Raw genomic sequence first — 18055 nt, 5'->3', positions numbered from 1 at the left:
GTCCGTCCCATAGACCCAGGGGTGTGAGCACTGTGTCTGTCCCATAGACACAGGGGTGTGAGCAGAGTGTCTGTCCCATAGACCCAGGGGTGTGAGCACTGTGTCTGTCCCATAGACCCAGGGGTGTGAGCACAGTATCTGTCCCATAGACCCAGGGGTGTGAGCACAGTGTCTGTCCCATAGATCCAGGGGTGTGAGCACAGTGTCTGTCCCATAGACCCAGGGGTGTGAGCACTGTGTCTGTCCAATAGACCCAGGGGTGTGAGCACTGTGTCTGTCCCATAGACCCAGGGATGTGAGCACAGTGTGTGTCCCATAGACCCAGGGGTGTGAGCACAGTGTCTGTCCCAAAGACCCAGGGGTGTGAGCACAGTGTCTTTCCCATAGATCCAGGGGTGTGAGCACAGTGTCTGTCCCATAGTCCCAGGGGTGTGAGCACAGTGTCTGTCCCAAAGACCCATGGGTGTGAGCACTGTGTCTGTCCCGTATACCCAGGGGTGTGAGCACTGTGTCTGTCCCGTAGACCCAGGGGTGTGAGCACTGTTTCTGTCCCATAGACCCAGGGGTGTGAGCACAGTGTCTGTCCCATAGACCCAGGGGTGTTAGCACAGTGCCTCTCCCATAGACCCAGGGGTGTGAGCACAGTGTCTGTCACATAGACCCAGTGCTGTGAGCACAGAGTCTGTCCCATAGACCCAGGGGTGTGAGCACAGTGTCTGTCCCATAGACCCCGGGGTGTGAGTACAGTGTCTGTCCCATAGACCCAGGGGTTTGAGCACTGTGTCTGTCCCATAGACCCAGTGGTGTGAGCACAGTGTCTGTCCCATAGACCCAGGGGTGTGAGCACAGTGTCTGTCCCATAGACCCATGGGTGTGAGCACAGTGTCTGTCCCATAGACCCAGGGGTGTGAGCACAGTGTCTGTGCCATGGACCCAGGGGTGTGAGCACAGTGTCTGTCCCATAGACCCAGGGGTGTGAGCACAGTGTCTGTCCCATAGACCCAGGGGTGTGAGCACAGTGTCTGTCCCATAGAGCCAGGGGTGTGAGCACAGTGTCTGTCCCATAGTCCCAGGGGTGTGAGCACAGTGTCTGTCCCATAGACCCAGGGGTGTGAGCACAATGTCTGTCCCATAGACCCAGGGGTGTGAGCACATTGTCTGTCCCATAGACCCAGGGGTGTGAGCACAGTGTCTGTCACATGGACCCAGGGGTGTGAGCACTGTGTCTGTCCCATAGATCCAGGGATGTGAGCATAGTGTCTGTCCCATAGATCCAGGGATGTGAGCACAGTGTCTGTCCCATAGATCCAGGGATGTGAGCACAGTGTCTGTCCCAAAGACCCAGGGGTGTGAGCACAGTGTCTGTCCCATAGATCCAGGGGTGTGAGCACTGTGTCTGTCCCATAGATCCATGTATGTGAGCACAGTGTCTATCCCATCGACCCAGGGGTGTGAGCATAGTGTCTGTCCCAAAGACCCAGGGGAGTGAGCACAGTGTCTGTCCCCTTGACCCAGGGGTGTGAGCACTGTGTCTGTCCCCTTGACCCAGGGGTGTGAGCAGAGTGTCTGTCCCATAGACCCAGGGGTGTGAGCACAGTGTCTGCCCCATAGACCCAGGTGTGTGAGCACAGTTTCTGTCCCATATACCCAGGGGAGTGAGCACAGTATCTGCCCCACAGACCCAGGGGTGTGAGCACAGTGTCTGTCCCCTTGACCCAGGGGTGTGAGCACTGTGTCTGTCCCCTTGACCCAGGGGTGTGAGTACAGTGTCTGTCCCCTTGACCCAGGGGTGTGATCACAGTGTCTGCCCCATAGACCCAGGTGTGTGAGCACAGTGTCTGTCCCATAGACCCAGGGGAGTGAGCGCAGTGTCTGCCCCATAGACCCAGGAGTGTGAGCACTGTGTCTGTCCCATAGACCCAGGGGTGTGAGCACAGTGTCTGTCCCATAGACCCAGGGATGTGAGCACAGTGTCTGTCCCATAGACCCAGGGGTGTGAGCATAGTGTCTGTCCCATAGACCCAGGGGTGTGAGCACAGTGTCTGTCCCATAGACCCAGGGATGTGAGCACAGTGTCTGTCCCATAGACCCAGGGGTGTGAGCACAGTGTGTGTCCCATAGACCCAGGGGTGTGAGCACAGTGTCTGTCCCAAAGACCCAGGGTTGTGAGCAGGGTGTCTGTCCCGTAGACCCAGGGGTGTGAGCACTGTGTCTGTCCCATAGACCCAGCTGTGTGAGCACAGTGTCTGTCCCAAAGACCCAGGGTTGTGAGCACAGTGCCTGTCCCGTAGACCCAGGGGAGTGAGCAAAGTGTCTGTCCCATAGACCCAGGTGTGTGAGCACAGTGTCTGTCCCATAGACCCAGGGGTGTGAGCACAGTGTCTGTCCCATAGACCCAGGGGTGTGAGCACAGTGTCTGTCCCATCGACCGAGGGGAGTGAGCACAGTGTCTGTCCCATAGACCCAGCGGAGTGAGCACAGTGTAAGTCCCATAGACCCAGGGGTGTGAGCACAATGTCTGTCCCATGGACCCAGGGGTGTGAGCACATTGTCTGTCCCATAGACCCAGGGGTGTGAGCACAGTGTCTGTCCCATGGACCCAGGGGTGTGAGCACTGTGTCTGTCCCATAGATCCAGGGATGTGAGCACAGTGTCTGTCCCAAAGACCCAGGGGTGTGAGCACAGTGTCTGTCCCATAGATCCAGGGGTGTGAGCACTGTGCCTGTCCCATAGATCCATGTATGTGAGCACAGTGTCTATCCCATCGACCAAGGGGTGTGAGCATAGTGTCTGTCCCAAAGACCCAGGGGAGTGAGCACAGTGTCTGTCCCATTGACCCAGGGGTGTGAGCACTGTGTCTGTCCCCTTGACCCAGGGGTGTGAGCAGAGTGTCTGTCCCATAGACCCAGGGGTGTGAGCACGGTGTCTGCCCCATAGACCCAGGTGTGTGAGCACAGTTTCTGTCCCATAGACCCAGGGGAGTGAGCACAGTATCTGCCCCACAGACCCAGGGGTGTGAGCACAGTGTCTGTCCCCTTGATCCAGGGGTGTGAGCACTGTGTCTGTCCCCTTGACCCAGGGGTGTGAGTACAGTGTCTGTCCCCTTGACCCAGGGGTGTGATCACAGTGTCTGCCTCATAGACCCAGGTGTGTGAGCACAGTGTCTGTCCCATAGACCCAGGGGAGTGAGCGCAGTGTCTGCCCCATAGACCCAGGAGTGTGAGCACTGTGTCTGTCCCATAGACCCAGGGGTGTGAGCAGAGTGTCTGTCCCATAGACCCAGGGATGTGAGCACAGTGTCTGTCCCATAGACCCAGGGGTGTGAGCACAGTGTCTGTCCCATAGACCCAGGGGTGGGAGCACAGTGTCTGTCCCATAGACCCAGGGGTGTGAGCACAGTGTCTGTCCCATAGACCCAGGGATGTTTGCACAGTGTCTGTCCCATAGACCCAGGGATGTGAGCACTGTGTCTGTCCCATAGACCCAGGGGTGTGAGCACAGTGTCTTTCCCTTAGACCCAGCGGTGTGAGCAGTGTTGGTCTCGTAGACCCAGGGGTGTGAGCACAGTGTCTGTCCCATAGACCCAGAGGTGTGAGCACAGTTTCTTTCCCATAGACCCAGCGGTGTGAGCAGTGTTGGACTCGTAGACCCAGGGGTGTGAGCACAGTGTCTGTCCCATAGACCCAGAGGTGTGAGCACAGCGTCTGTCTCATAGACACAGTGGTGTGAGCAGATTCTCTGTCCCAAAGACCCAGGGGTGTGAGCACAGCGACTGTATCATAGTCCCAGGGGTGTGAGCACAGTGTCTGTCCCATAGACCCAGACGTGTGAGCACTGTGTCTGTCCCATAGACCCAGGGGTGTGAGCAGAGTGTCTGTCCCAAAGACCCAGGGGTGTGAGCACAGCGTCTGTTTCATAGACCCAGGGGTGTGAGCACACTGTCTGTCCCATAGACCCAGGGGTGTGAGCACTGTGTCTGTCCCATAGACCCAGGGGTGTGAGCACAGTGTCTGTCCCATAGACCCAGGGGTGTGAGCACCGTGTCTGTCCCATAGACCCAGGGGTGTGAGTACAGTGTCTGTCCCATAGACCCAGGGGTGTGAGCACAGTGTCTTTCCCATAGACCCAGGGGAGTGAGCACAGTGTCTGTTCCATAGACCCAGGGGTGTGAGCACAGTGTCTGTCCCATAGACCCAGGGGTGTGAGCACAGTGTCTGTCCCATAGACCCAGGGGTGTGAGCACAGTGTCTTTCCCATAGACCCAGGGGAGTGAGCACAGTGTCTGTCCCATAGACCCAGCAGTGTGAGCACAGTGTCTGTCCCATAGATCCAGGGATGTGAGCACAGTGTCTGTCCCATTGACCCAGGGGAGTGAGCACAGTGTCTGTCCCATAGACCCAGAGGTGTGAGCACAGCGACTGTCTCATCGTCCCAGGGGTGTGAGCACAGTGTCTGTCCCATAGACCCAGACGTGTGAGCACTGTGTCTGCCCCATAGACCCAGGGGTGTGAGCAGAGTGTCTGTCCCAAAGACCCAGGGGTGTGAGCACAGCGCCTGTTTCATAGACCCAGGGGTGTGAGCACACTGTCTGTCCCATAGACCCAGGGGTGTGAGCAATGTGTCTGTCCCATAGACCCAGGGGTGTTAGCACTGTGTCTGTCTCATAGACCCAGGGGTGTGAGCACAGTGTCTGTCCCATAGACCCAGAGGTGTGAGCACAGCGACTGTCTCATCGTCCCAGGGGTGTGAGCACAGTGTCTGTCCGATAGACCCAGACGTGTGAGCACTGTGTCTGCCCCATAGACCCAGGGGTGTGAGCAGAGTGTCTGTCCCAAAGACCCAGGGGTGTGAGCACAGCGCCTGTTTCATAGACCCAGGGGTGTGAGCACACTGTCTGTCCCATAGACCCAGGGGTGTGAGCACAGTGTCTGTCTCATAGACCCAGGGGTGTGAGCACAGTGTCTGTCCCATAGACCCAGGGGTGTGAGCACAGTGTCTGTCCCATAGACCCAGGGGTGTGAGCACAGTGTCTGTCCCATAGACCCAGGGGTGTGAGCACAGTGTCTGTCCCATAGACCCAGGGGTGTGAGCACAGTGTCTGTCCCATAGACCCAGGGGAGTGAGCACAGTGTCTGTCCCATAGACCCAGGGGTGTGAGCACAGTGTCTGTCCCATAGACCCAGGGGTGTGAGCACAGTGTCTTTCCCATAGACCCAGGGGAGTGAGCACAGTGTCTGTCCCATTGACCCAGCGGTGTGAGCACAGTGTCTGTCACATAGATCCAGGGGTGTGAGCACAGTGTCAGTCCCATAGACCCAGGGGTGTGAGCACAGTGTCTGCCCCATAGACCCAGGGGTGTGAGCACAGTGTCTCTCCCATAGACCCAGGGGTGTGAGCACAGTGTCTGTCCCACAGACCCAGGGGTGTGAGCACTGTGTCTGTCCCATAGACCCAGGGGTGGGAGCACAGTGTCTGTCCCATAGACCCAGGGATGTGAGCACAGTGTCTCTCCCATAGACCCAGGGGTGTGAGCACAGTGTCTGTCCCACAGACCCAGGGGTGTGAGCACTGTGTCTGTCCCATAGACCCAGGGGTGTGAGCACAGTGTCTGTCCCATAGACCCAGGGGTGTGAGCACAGTGTCTGTTCCATAGACCCAGGGATGTGAGCACAGTGTCTGTCCCATAGACCCAGGGATGTGAGCACAGTGTCTGTCCGATACACCCAGGGGTGTGAGCACAGTGTCTGTCTCATAGACCCAGGGGTGTGCGCACAGTGTCTGTCCGATAGACCCAGGGGTGTGAGCACAGTGTCTGTCCCATAGACCCAGGGGTGTGAGCACAGTGTCTGTCCCACAGACCCAGGGGTGTGAGCACAGTGTCTGTCCCATAGACCCAGGGGTGTGAGTACAGTGTCTGTCCCACAGACCCAGGGGTGAGAGCACAGTGTCTGTCCCATAGACCCAGGGGTGTGAGCACAGTGTCTGTCCCACAGACCCAGGGGTGTGAGCACAGTGTCTGTCCCATAGACCCAGGGGTGTGAGCACAGTGTCTGTCCCACAGACCCAGGGGTGTGAGCACAGTGTCTGTCCCATAGACCCAGGGGTGTGAGCACAGTGTCTGTCCCATAGACCCAGGGGTGTGAGTACAGTGTCTGTCCCACAGACTCAGGGGTGTGAGCATAGTGTCTGTCCCATAGACCCAGGGGTGTGATTACAGTGTCTGTCCCACAGACCCAGGGGTGTGAGCACAGTGTTTGTCCCATAGACCCAGGGGTGTGAGCACAGTGTCTGTCCCATAGATCCATGGATGTGAGCACAGTGTCTGTCCCATAGACCCAGGGGTGTGAGCACACTGTCTGTCCCATAGACCCAGGGGAGTGAGCAGAATGTCAGTCCAATAGACCCAGGGGTGTGAGCACCGTGTCTGTCCAGTAGTCCCAGTTGTGTGAACACCATGTCTGTCCCATAGACCCAGGATACTGAGCACAGTGTCAGTACCATATACCCAGGGGTGTGAGCACAGTGTCTGACCCCTTGACCCAGGGTTGTGAGCACAGTGGCTGTCCCATAGATCCAGGGATGTGAGCACTGTGTCTGTCGCATCGACCCAGGGCTTTGAGCATAGTGTCTGTCCCAAGGACCCAGGGGTGTGAGCACTGTGTCTGTCCCATAGAACCAGAGGTGTGAGCACTGTGTCTGTCCCATAGACACAGGGATGTGAGCACAGTGTCTGTCCCATAGAACCAGGGGTGTGAGCACTGTGTCTGTCCCATAGATCCAGGGATGTGAGCACAGTGTCTGTCCAACAGACCCACGGGTGTGAGCATAGTGTCTGTCCCATCGACCCAGGAGTGTGAGCACTGTGTCTGTCCCATGGACCCAGGTGTGTGAGCACTGTGTCTGTCCCATAGATCCAGCGATGTGAGCACAGTGTCTGTCCCATAGACCCAGGGTTCTGAGCACAGTGTCTGCGCCATAGACCCAGGGGTGTGAGCACAGTGTCTGTCCCATAGACCCAGGGGTCTGAGCAGAGTGTCTGTCCCATACACCCAGGGGTGTGAGCACAGTGTCTGTCCCACAGACCCAGGGGTCTGAGCAGAGTGTCTGTCCCATACACCCAGGGGTGTGAGCACAGTGTCTGTCCCACAGACCCAGGGGTGTGAGCACAGTGTCTGTCCCATAGTCCCAGAGGTGTGAGTACAGTGTCTGTTCCAAAGACCCAGGGGTGTGAGCACAGTGTCTGTCCCATAGACCCAGGGGTGTGAGCACAGTGTCTGTCCCATAGACCCAGGGGTGTGAGCATAGTGTCTGTCCCATAGACCCAGGGGTGTGAGCACAGTGTCTGTCCCATAGACCCAGGGGTGTGAGTACAGTGTCTGTTCCAAAGACCCAGGGGTGTGAGCACAGTGTCTGTCCCATAGACCCAGGGGTGTGAGTACAGTGTCTGTCCCATAGACCCAGGGGTGTGAGCACAGTGTCTGTCCCATAGACCCAGGGGTGTGAGCACAGTGTCTGTCCCATAGACCCAGGGGTGTGAGCATAGTGTCTGTCCCATAGACCCAGGATACTGATCAGAGTGTCAGTCCCATAGACCCAGGGGTGTGAGCACAGTGTCTGTCCCATAGACCCAGGGGTGTGAGCAAAGTGTCTGTCCCATAGACCCAGGGGTGTGAGCACAGTGTCTGTCCCATAGACCCAGGGGTGTGAGTACAGTGTCTGTCCCATAGACCCAGGGGTGTGAGCACTGTGTCTGTCCCATAGACCCAGGGGTGTGAGCACAGTGTCTGTCCCATAGACCCATGGGTGTGAGCACAGTGTCTGTCCCATAGATCCAGGGGTGTGAGCAGAGTGTCTGTCCCATAGACCCAGGGGTGTGAGCAGAGTGTCTGTCCCATAGACCCAGGGGTGTGAGCAGAGTGTCTGTCCCATAGACCCAGAGGTGTGAGCACAGTGTCTGTCCTGTTGACCCAGGAGTGTGAACACAGTGTCTGTCCCGTAGACCCAGGGGTGTGAGCTCAGTGTCTGTCCCATAGATCCAGGGGTGTGAGCACAGTGTCTGTCCCATAGATCCAGGGGTGTGAGCACAGTGTCTGTCCCATAGATCCAGGGGTGTGAGCACAGTGTCTGTCCCATAGACCCAGGGGTGTGAGTACAGTGTCTGTCCCATAGACCCAGGGGTGTGAGTACAGTGTCTGTCCCATAGATCCAGGGGTGTGAGCACAGTGTCTGTCCCATAGACCCAGAGGTGTGAGCACAGTGTCTGTCCCATAGACCCAGGGGTGTGAGCAAAGTGTCTGTCCCATAGACCCAGGGGTGTGAGCACAGTGTCTGTCCCATAGACCCAGGGGTGTGAGCACAGTGTCTGTCCCATAGACCCAGGGGTGTGAGCACAGTGTCTGTCCCATAGACCCAGAGGTGTGAGCACAGTGTCTGTCCCATAGACCCAGAGGTGTGAGCACAGTGTCTGTCCCATAGACCCAGGGGTGTGAGTACAGTGTCTGTCCCATGGACCCAGGGGTGTGAGCACTGTGTCTGTCCCATAGACCCAGAGGTGTGAGCACAGTGTCTGTCCCATAGACCCAGGGGTGTGAGCACAGTGTCTGTCCCATAGACCCAGGGGTGTGAGCAGAGTGTCTGTCCCATAGACCCAGAGGTGTGAGCACAGTGTCTGTCCCATAGACCCAGGGGTGTGAGCACAGTGTCTGTCCCATAGACCCAGGGGTGTGAGCACAGTGTCTGTCCCATAGACCCAGGGGTGTGAGCAGAGTGTCTGTCCCATAGACCCAGAGGTGTGAGCACAGTGTCTGTCCCATAGACCCAGGTGTGTGAGCGCAGTGTCTGTCCTGTTGACCCAGGGGTGTGAGCGCAGTGTCTGTCCTGTTGACCCAGGGGCGTGAGCGCAGTGTCTGTCCTGTTGACCCAGGAGTGTGAACACAGTGTCTGTCCCGTAGACCCAGGGGTGTGAGCTCAGTGTCTGTCCCATAGATCCAGGGGTGTGAGCACAGTGTCTGTCCCATAGATCCAGGGGTGTGAGCACAGTGTCTGTCCCATAGATCCAGGGGTGTGAGCACAGTGTCTGTCCCATAGACCCAGGGGTGTGAGCACAGTGTCTGTCCCATAGACCCAGGGGTGTGAGTACAGTGTCTGTCCCATAGATCCAGGGGTGTGAGCACAGTGTCTGTCCCAAAGACCCAGGGGTGTGAGCACAGTGTCTGTCCTGTTGACCCAGGGGTGTGAGCGCAGTGTCTGTCGATGCTGGTGATCAGGTTATGCATGCGTCAGATTGTGCAGTTTGCTGTAATGTGATCCTGATGGGACTTTCTAATTATTGGATCTCGATGCTTTATTTGCAGTACTAAAGCAGATTCTCTAACATGTTCCTAATAATGCTGCAGCATTCACAGGCTCAGTTTTAGAAGGAGAAATTATTATTCAACCCCTCAGTGCAGCAACTGAATCTACTTTTAAAAGTAATTGGTTTCTCTAACAGAACCTTTCACTTCGAGGTGCCTCACATGATTTGCTCCGACCTTGTCGAACTGATGGTTTTTAGGACTAACCGACCTTTTTCCGGCATATTTCATTGCAGGTATATACAGGGTGCCTCGTCCCCCAAGGACATGATGATTATCGTAGATGTGTAAGTATTTAATGGCTCACCCCTTACCTACCACATACCTGTGGTGCATTGTGTTTCCCTGATAGCGCACCAACACCCATTGTTTGAGCCTGATCATGCCTTGTACACACCATTCTGTTGACATTGATCTTACATTAGATCAGAATTTTAGGCACATTAATTCACGCAACAATGAGCCGTTTTACCTAGAAAGGGCAGAGTGGGGGAAATGGGAATGTGAGATGGTGGCCTTGAAAATCGATGATGCCGCACCCATTTTCCAGCCGCAAAATGGGCCCCTAAACATCGTTTGGCGGGTGGGGCACGTCTGCTCGTTACACGCCGGATGTGCGCCGCCTACCATATTGGTAATGGCAGAAACTGAGGTGTGGGTGGCCCATGCCTGAAACAGGCGTTAGGCCTTACTTGTATATTCCTGTCAGCAGGTGCCATAGAATGTGCACTAACAGACACGGGGTGAGGGAAGTTATTATTTATCAAGCTCCTAGCAGGGAGCTTCATGCACCACACCAAGAACACATATCTGGAGTTCAGGCCAATCTCCCCATGAATTTCCATCCCTTAATTTTAATAGCACCTGATAGAAGCTTTTGGCATCCGAAGCTCTGTGCTAGAATGAAAGTACCCGATAATTATTACCTGCAATAGTCAAGTCATTGAAAATAAACTTTGTTTTCAAAAGTGTTCCACTCTTGTTCAAAGAAGGGGAGAAGGATAACCTGGCAACTACAGACCAGTCAGTTTAAGGTCAGTGGTGGGGAAGCTTTTAGAAACAGTAATCCAGGAGAAAAATATCAGTCACTTGGACAAGCATGGACTAATAAAGGAGAGCCAGCATGGATTTGTTAAGGGCAAATTGTGTTTGACAAACTTGATTGAGTTATTTGATGAGGTAACAGAAAGGGTGGATGAGGGCAGTGCAGTTGATGTTGTGTATATGGACTTTCAAAAGGTGTTTGATAAAGTACCCCATATTAGGCTTATTGGCAAAATGTAAGCCCATGGGATAAAAGGGGCAGTAGCAGCATGGATACAAAATTGGCTAAGGAATAGAAAACAGAGTGTTGTGGTGAATGGCTGTTTTTTGGACTGGAGGGAGGCGTATTATGTAGTTCCCCAGGGTTCAGTACTAGGACCACTGCTGTTTTTGATATATATTAATGACTTGTACTTGGGGGTATAGGGCACAATTTCAAAATTTGCAGCTGCCACAAAACTTGGAAGTGTAGTAAACTGTGAGGAAGATAGTAATAGACTGCAAGAAGACACAGACAGGCTGGTGGAATGGGCAGATACATGGCAGATGAAATCCAATGTGAAAAAGTGTGAGGTGATACATTTTGGTAGGAAGAATGAGGAGAGACAATACAAGCTAAATGGTACAATTTAAAGGGGGTGCAAGAGGAGAGAGACCTGGGGGTATTTGTGCACAAATCTTTGAAGGTGGCAGGACAGGTTAACAGAGCAGTTAATAAAGCATGTGGAACCCTGGGCTTTATAAATAGAGGCACAGAGTACAAAAGCCAGGAAGTTATGCTAAACCTGTATAAAATACTAGTTCAGCCCCAGCTGGAGTATTGTGTCCAATTCTGGGCACCACACTTTAGGAAGGACGTGAAGGCTTTGGAGAAGGTGCAGAAACGATTTCCCAGAATGGTTTCAAGGATGAGGGACTTCAGTTACGTGGATAGACTGGAGAAACTGGGGCTGTCCCTCTAGAGCAGAGAAGGCAAAGAGGAGATTTGATAGAGGTGTTTCAAATCATGAAGGATTTAGATAGAGTAAATAGAGAGAAACTGTTTCCAATATCTGAAGGGTCAATAACCAGAGGGCACAGATTTAAAGTGATTGGCAAAAGAACCAGAGTTGACATGAGGAAAAACCTTTTTACACAACGAGTGGTTAGGATCTGGAACGCACTGCTTGATAGGGTGGTGGAGACACTCAATAGCAGCCTTCAAAAGGGAATTGGATAAATACTTGAAGGAGAAAACATTGCAGGGATATGGGAAAGAGCAGGGGAGTGAGACTAACTGGATTGTTCTTCGAAAGAACTGGTGCAGACTCGATGGCCCGAATGGCTCTCTGTGCTGTACTATTCCATGATTCTATTCTATGAAAAACTCTGACCCCTATGTCAGTATTAGTCATTCCTGGGTAACCCTAACACTGATTTACTACTCATTTATATGCAGCCATTTTTTACTATAGTGTTGATGATCTGGTTTGACTGATGGCTCTGTATCATGTTCATGCTGGGATAAATGCAGCAGGGCTGTAGACTCATCTTGAATTTTTGGCCGAAATTTTAATCTGGAGGCAGGACAGGAGCGCGGTGGGGGTGGGGGGCTAGAAAGTGGTCGGGAAACCCAGGAGAACGGGTTTTCTGTAGGCCCTGCCAAATTTAACGGCACGGCCTGGTTAACATTTGAGAGCTGTGTTTCCTGCCTGCAGCCAGCCAGATGAAGAGACTGGTTGGCTGCAAGTGGGTAGGCCTGCGGCACTAGGCCGCAGAGCAACGTTCCCTCTAAGCTGCGCGGCCAGGTGGCCACACAGCTCTTTGCCAGTCCCGCGCAGCTCAGGACCGGCTTTCTCCATGTTAAATTCCGCGCATGTGTGAAACTGAATTTGCCACGCAGCCCCTTAAAGGGACCGTGCACCTAAAAAAAGGATTGGGGGGAATGTTGCCGCGGAGAGGAGGGAGGGAGGAATCGGTGGGGTGGTTGGGAGCTGTAGGACGAATGGGGCCGGAGGAGCATCGTGGGGAGCGTCGGGACCTGGAGGATGATCGGAGCCAGAGTGGAGTGGTTGAAGGGGGAATCAGAAGCCTCGGTGGGGAGATTGGGGGAGATCGGAGGCTCGTGTGGGGGGCATCGGAGGCCTCGGGGAGGAGGTCAGGGGGAGATCGGAAGGGTTGGAGGGTGTCCGATTCTGGGGTGGCTGAGGCAGTTTTGGAATGCTGGATCCAGCAGGTAAGGATAAAGGCACTTACCTCCTGCATCCAGCAGTCCTTGCCTCCCTTTTGCCGTTGGGTTTCCCGAGGCACGGGAAACCCAACCAGCCAGAGTTAAATTTGAAATGGTGGATCACCATGAGGCACACGAACCTCATTATAATATTTAAACAGCGGCCGCCTGTAGAAGGGTTTTGAGCTGAAACATTGACTCTGTTTCTCTCTCCATGGATGTCGCCTGGCCTGCTGAGTTTTTCCAGCATTTTCTGTTGTTATTTCGGATTTCCAGCATCCACAGTATTTTGCTATCGAAGCTGTAAAGCTAGTTGGCCCAGGGAGATGGGAATATCCTGGACCTATTAGCAGTCTGTACTTGTCAGATTTACCCACTGATCTATGATTCAGTGCAAGCTGGATAATGTATATATCCAGAAATGTGCGTGTCTCTCTGTGCGTGCATGTCTCTCTGCGTGTGTGTGTCTCTGAGAGTGCATGTCTCTCTGTGTGTACGTGTGCTGTCTGCATGTGCGTGTCTGTGTGTGTGCACATGTTTGTGTGTCTGTGTGTTTGCGTGTGTGTGCGTGCATGTCTGTCTCTGTGTTTGTCTGTGTGTGCATGTCTCTCTGTATCTGTGTGCATGTGTGTGTTGTCTGTCTGTATGCCTGTCTGTGTGTGCGTGCGTGTCTGTGTGTGCAAGTCTGTGTGCGTGCACGTGTTTGTCTGTGTGCATGTGTGTCTGTGTGTGCACGTGTTTGTGTATCTGTTTGTGCGTGTCTGTATCTGTGTGCATGTGTGTGTTCACGTGTCTGTCTGTGTGTGTGCCTGTCTGTCTGTCTGTGTGCGTGTGTTCGTGTCTGTGTGTGTGTGTGTCACACTCCGATGGGTCACTGCTGTATGCTTTGTCTGTTTCAGGAGTGGCAGTGTCAGTGGCCTTACCCTGAAGCTGATGAAGACATCTGTCATTGAGATGCTGGACACATTGTCCGATGATGACTACGTTAATGTTGCTTCGGTAAGTACTGGATATAACGCTGCAAAACGCACACCCTATTAAACTTGGACAGAATATATTTACAATATTTTTAATCTGTACAGAGATGAGCTGGCTATGGGTTGCAGTTGGTGTGAGCGAGGTAGTGACTGCCTGGAGTGTCCTGTCATCTTATGGGTCACATAACCTTATCAGTTTGTCCAGCATGTGTCTCATTTTTAAGCTCCCCGAAATCAGATATGGGACAATTATAGGCCCTGTGTAATAATTCTGGAAAAGCCTCCAGGAGCTCAGATTGACAGAAGTTATTGTGCCATAATTTCTAGAAGGAATCTTATGAACTGTTCTTTAAATCTACCTATATATTATATAAGCAGGGGAGCCCGGCGTTGCCAGGGCAATTTTGGGCCGCGCGGTCTCCGTGCCCCTGTGTGTCCCCCCTCTCTGTCCCACTCCCCCTCTCCCTGTGCTGTCCTCTCCCTGCCTCCCTCCCTCCCCCTCCCCCCCTCACCTCCCCCTCCCCCCTCACCTCCCCCTCCCCTCACCTCCCCCTCCCCCCCTCCCCTCACCTCCCCCCCTCCCCCCTCCCCTTCTGATAGCGGCCGTGCGGGGCCTAGTGCTTGAGGCGCGGCCGGGCTGTCGGGCGGAGACGGACCCGAGCTGAGCTCCCTCGCGGATTGCGCGGCTGACGGGCGGCCGCTGCCGCTCCCCCGACCGCTGTGTGTGTCGGGCCGAGTGGTTGCAAGGCACGGCCCGAGTGAGCCCAACTTACCTGCCGGAGCGGCGGGGCAGGAGCGGGATCGGGAGCCGCAATGTGAGGGTTGCTGTGGGGATGGAGCTCCCCTGCGGGTGGCGCGGTTGATGGTCGGCCGCTGCCGATGACCCGCCCGCTGCGTGGAAACTCACCTGCCGCTGCCGGAGTCGGAATGTGGGGGTTTGTTTGGCTGGTGGTGTCCCTGTGGAGATGAAAAAAATGGCGGCGACGTTTAGGGAGACTGGAGCATTAGGTCCCGCCTGTGACGCACCGATTAGTCAACCATCAGGTGAGTGAACTGTAGGATTGGTCAAGCAGCACGTCACTCAATGCTAATGAGAGGTAGGATTGGTCAAGCGCTAATGAGTGGATTTTTGAGTATTTTTGAACGTTTTTTGTACACTGTGCAAACAGTTTTTGTGTGACGAAAAAGTAAATACACCTACAAGAGTCCTCTAATGATAAGCTTTCTTTTGATATAACATATGTGTAGGTACGCTCTATAACTTTTGATTGTATAGCCGGACAGAGAGACAGAAAGACAGACAGAGCGACATACTGTTTTATATATATAGATAAAAATATTGCATCTAGCGTGTTTAGGGTTCCCAATCCTGCAGGAATGACCAGGACTTTCCGGAATCGGGGTTCCTCCCCAATCATTGCCTCCAGCAACCCGGAAGATCAGCAATTTAAATTTCCCGCCGCAGTGCAGTTGGGAGGGTGCTGAGGATTCGGGAATCGGCTGTGCCGGCGGTCTCTAAAATGCGGGGGTTTCTCAGTTTCCGCTCTGCCCCTCCCTCAGTTTCCCCGCCATCATGTTTCCCTCTTCCCCGCCATCACTTTTCCCTCTTCCCCACGAGTGAGGTGTCAGTGAGGGAGAGTACCTGAGAGATTGTTTTTATTCATTCACAGGATCCGGTCTAGCTGGCAAGACCAGCATTTATTGCCCATCCCAAATTGCCCTTGAGAAGGTGGTGGTGAGGCGCCTTCTGGAACTGTTGCAGTCCGTGTGGTGAAGGTGCTCCCATAGTGCTGTATGGGCGGGAGTTCCAGGATTTTGACCCAGCGACGATGAAGGAATGGCAATATATTTCCAAGTCAGGATGGTGTATGACTTGGAGGGGAACTTGGAGGTGGTGGTGTTCCCATGTGCCTGCTGCCCTTGTCCTTCTATGTGGTAGAGGTTGCGGGTTTGGGAGGTGCTGTCGAAGAAGCCTTGGTGAGTTGCTGCAGTGCATCTTGTAGATGACACACACTGCAGCCACGGTGCACCGGTGGTGGAGGGAGTGAATGCTTAAGGTGGTGGATGGGGTGCCAATCAAGCGGGTTGCTATCTCTTGGGGCGGAGGTGATTGGCCTCCAACAACCACAACTATCTTCCTTTGTGCCAGTTATGACCTAAGCCAGTGGAATGTTTTCCCCCTGATCCCCCGTTGGCTTCAATTTTACTGGGGCTCCTTGGTGCCACACTCTGTCAAATGCTGCCTTGATGTCAAGGGCAGTCTCTCTCACATCACCTCTGGAATTCAGCTCTCTTGTCTGGACCAAGGCTGTAATGAGGACTGGAGCCAAGCGATCCTTGCGGAACTCAATCTCGGCATCGGTGAGCAGGTTAGTGGTGAGTAAATGCCCTTGATCGGCTGTCGGCGACACCTTCCATCACTTTGTTGCTGATTGAGAGTAGGCTGATGGGGCAGCAATTGGCTGGAATTGATTTGTCCTGCCTTTGTGGACAGGACCTATCTGGACAATTTTCCGCTTTGTCTGGTAAATGTACTGGAACAGCTTGGCTAGAGGCCCGGCTAGTTCTTCAGCATTACAGCCGGGATGTTGTCGGGGCCCATAGCCTTTGCTGTATCCAGTGCACTCAGCCATTTCTTGATATCACATGGGGTGAATTGAATTGGCTGAAGACTGGCATCTGTGACGTTGGGGACCTCAGGAGGAGGCCAAGATGGATCATTCACTCAGCATTTCTGGCTGAAGATGGTTGTGAATGTTGCAGCCTTGTCTTTTGCATTCACGTGCTGCGCTCCGCAATCATTGAGCATGAGAATGTTCATGGAGCCTCCTCCTCCTGTTAGTTGTATAATTGTCCACCACCATTCACGACTGGATGTGGCAGGACTGCAGAGCTTTGATCTGATCCGTTGATTGTGGGATCGCTTAGCCCTGTCTCTAGCATGCTGCTTCTGCTGTTTAGTATGCATGTAGTTCTGTGTTGTAGCTTCACCAGGTTGGCACCTCATTTTTAGGTACGGCTGGTGCTGCTCCTGGCATGCTCTTCTACACTCTTCATTGAACCGAGGTTGGTCCCCTGCTTTGATGGTAATGGTAGAGTGAGGGATGTGCCGGGCCATGAGGTTACACATTGTGGTGGAATACAATTCTGCTGCTGCTGATGGCCCACAGCGCCTCATGGATGCCCAGTTTTGAGCTGCTAGATCTGTTCTGAATCTATCCCATTTAGCACGGTGGTAGTGCCACACAACACGATGGAGGGTGTCCTCAGTGTGAAGACGGGACTTGGTCTCTACAAGGACTGTGCGGTGGTCACTCCTACCAACACTGTCAGGGACAAATGCATCTGCGACAGGTAGGTTGGTGAGGTGAGGATGAGGTCAAGTAGGTTTTCCCCTCGTGTTGATTCTCTCAGCACCTGCTGCTGTCCCAGTCTGACAGCTATGTCCTTCAGGAGTCGGTCATCTGAGTCAGTAGTGGTGCTATAGAGCCACCCTTGGTGATGGACATTGAAGTCTCCCACTCAGAGTGCATTCTGTGCCCTTGCTACCCTCAGTGCTTCTTCCAAGTGGTGTTCAACGTGGCGGAGTACTGATTCATTAGCTGAGGGAGGGTGGTAGGTGGTAATCAGCAGGAAGTTTCCTTGCCCATGCTTGACCTGAAGCCATGAGACTTCATGGGGTCCGGAGTCAATGTTGAGGACTCTCAGGGCCACACCCTCCCGACTGTATACCACTGTGCCACCACCTCTGGTGGGTCTGTCCTGCCGGTGGGACAGAACATACCCAGGGATGGTGATGGAAAGTTCTGGGATGTTGGCTGAAAGGCATGATTCAGTGAGTATGGCTAAGTCAGACTGTTGCTTGACTAGACTGCGGAACAGCTCACCCAACTTGGGTACACGTCCCTAGACATTAGTGAGGAGGACATTGCAGGATCGACTGGGCTGGGTGTGCCATTGTCGTGGCCGAATCCGATGCCTAGATCGATGCGGAGTGGTCCATCCGGAATTTTTCTCATTATAGTTTTTCATAGCGGTTTGATACAACTGAGTGTCTCACTAGGCATTTCAGAGGGCAGTTAAGAGTCAACCACATTGCTCTGGGTCTGGAGACACATATAGGCCAGACCAGGTAAGGACGGCAGATTTCCTTCCCTAAAGGACATTAGTGAACCAATTGAGTTTTTATGACAATCCCATAGTTTCATGGTCACCATTACTGTGATTGAGGTGTCAATGAGGGAGAGTACCTGAAGGAATGAGGTGTCAGAGAGTGGAGGGTATGTGAAGGAGGGAGGGTGGGAGAGTACGTGAGGGAGTGAGGTGGGAGGGTAGGAGAGTACGTGAGGGAGTGAGGTGGGAGGGTGGGAGAGTACGTGAGGGAGTGAGGTGGGAGGGTGGGAGAGTACGTGAGGGAGTGAGGTGGGAGGGTGGGAGAGTACGTGAGGGAGTGAGGTGGGAGGGTGGGAGAG

The 18055-nt window shown here is 53.9% G+C and overlaps 1 protein-coding gene across 1 annotated transcript in view; it reads left to right on the top strand.

The window, feature by feature from the left end:
- The window catches only part of LOC147110843 (voltage-dependent calcium channel subunit alpha-2/delta-2-like), a 2842873-nt gene that overhangs the window by 1325312 nt on the left and 1499506 nt on the right, over positions 1-18055 (top strand). Inside the window, exons 9-10 of the mRNA XM_085999971.1 lie at positions 9590-9640; positions 13506-13605. Coding sequence (XP_085856097.1) covers positions 9590-9640; positions 13506-13605 — 151 coding nt within the window. The remainder of the gene's footprint in view (positions 1-9589; positions 9641-13505; positions 13606-18055) is intronic.

Source organism: Somniosus microcephalus, chromosome 11 (assembly GCF_052327205.1).
Source record: "Somniosus microcephalus isolate GS21.2 chromosome 11, FLI_Smic_1.0, whole genome shotgun sequence".
Lineage (NCBI taxonomy): Eukaryota > Metazoa > Chordata > Chondrichthyes > Squaliformes > Somniosidae > Somniosus > Somniosus microcephalus.
Note: the sequence above shows the minus strand (reverse complement) of the source record. Positions and strands in the feature narration are given on the sequence as shown.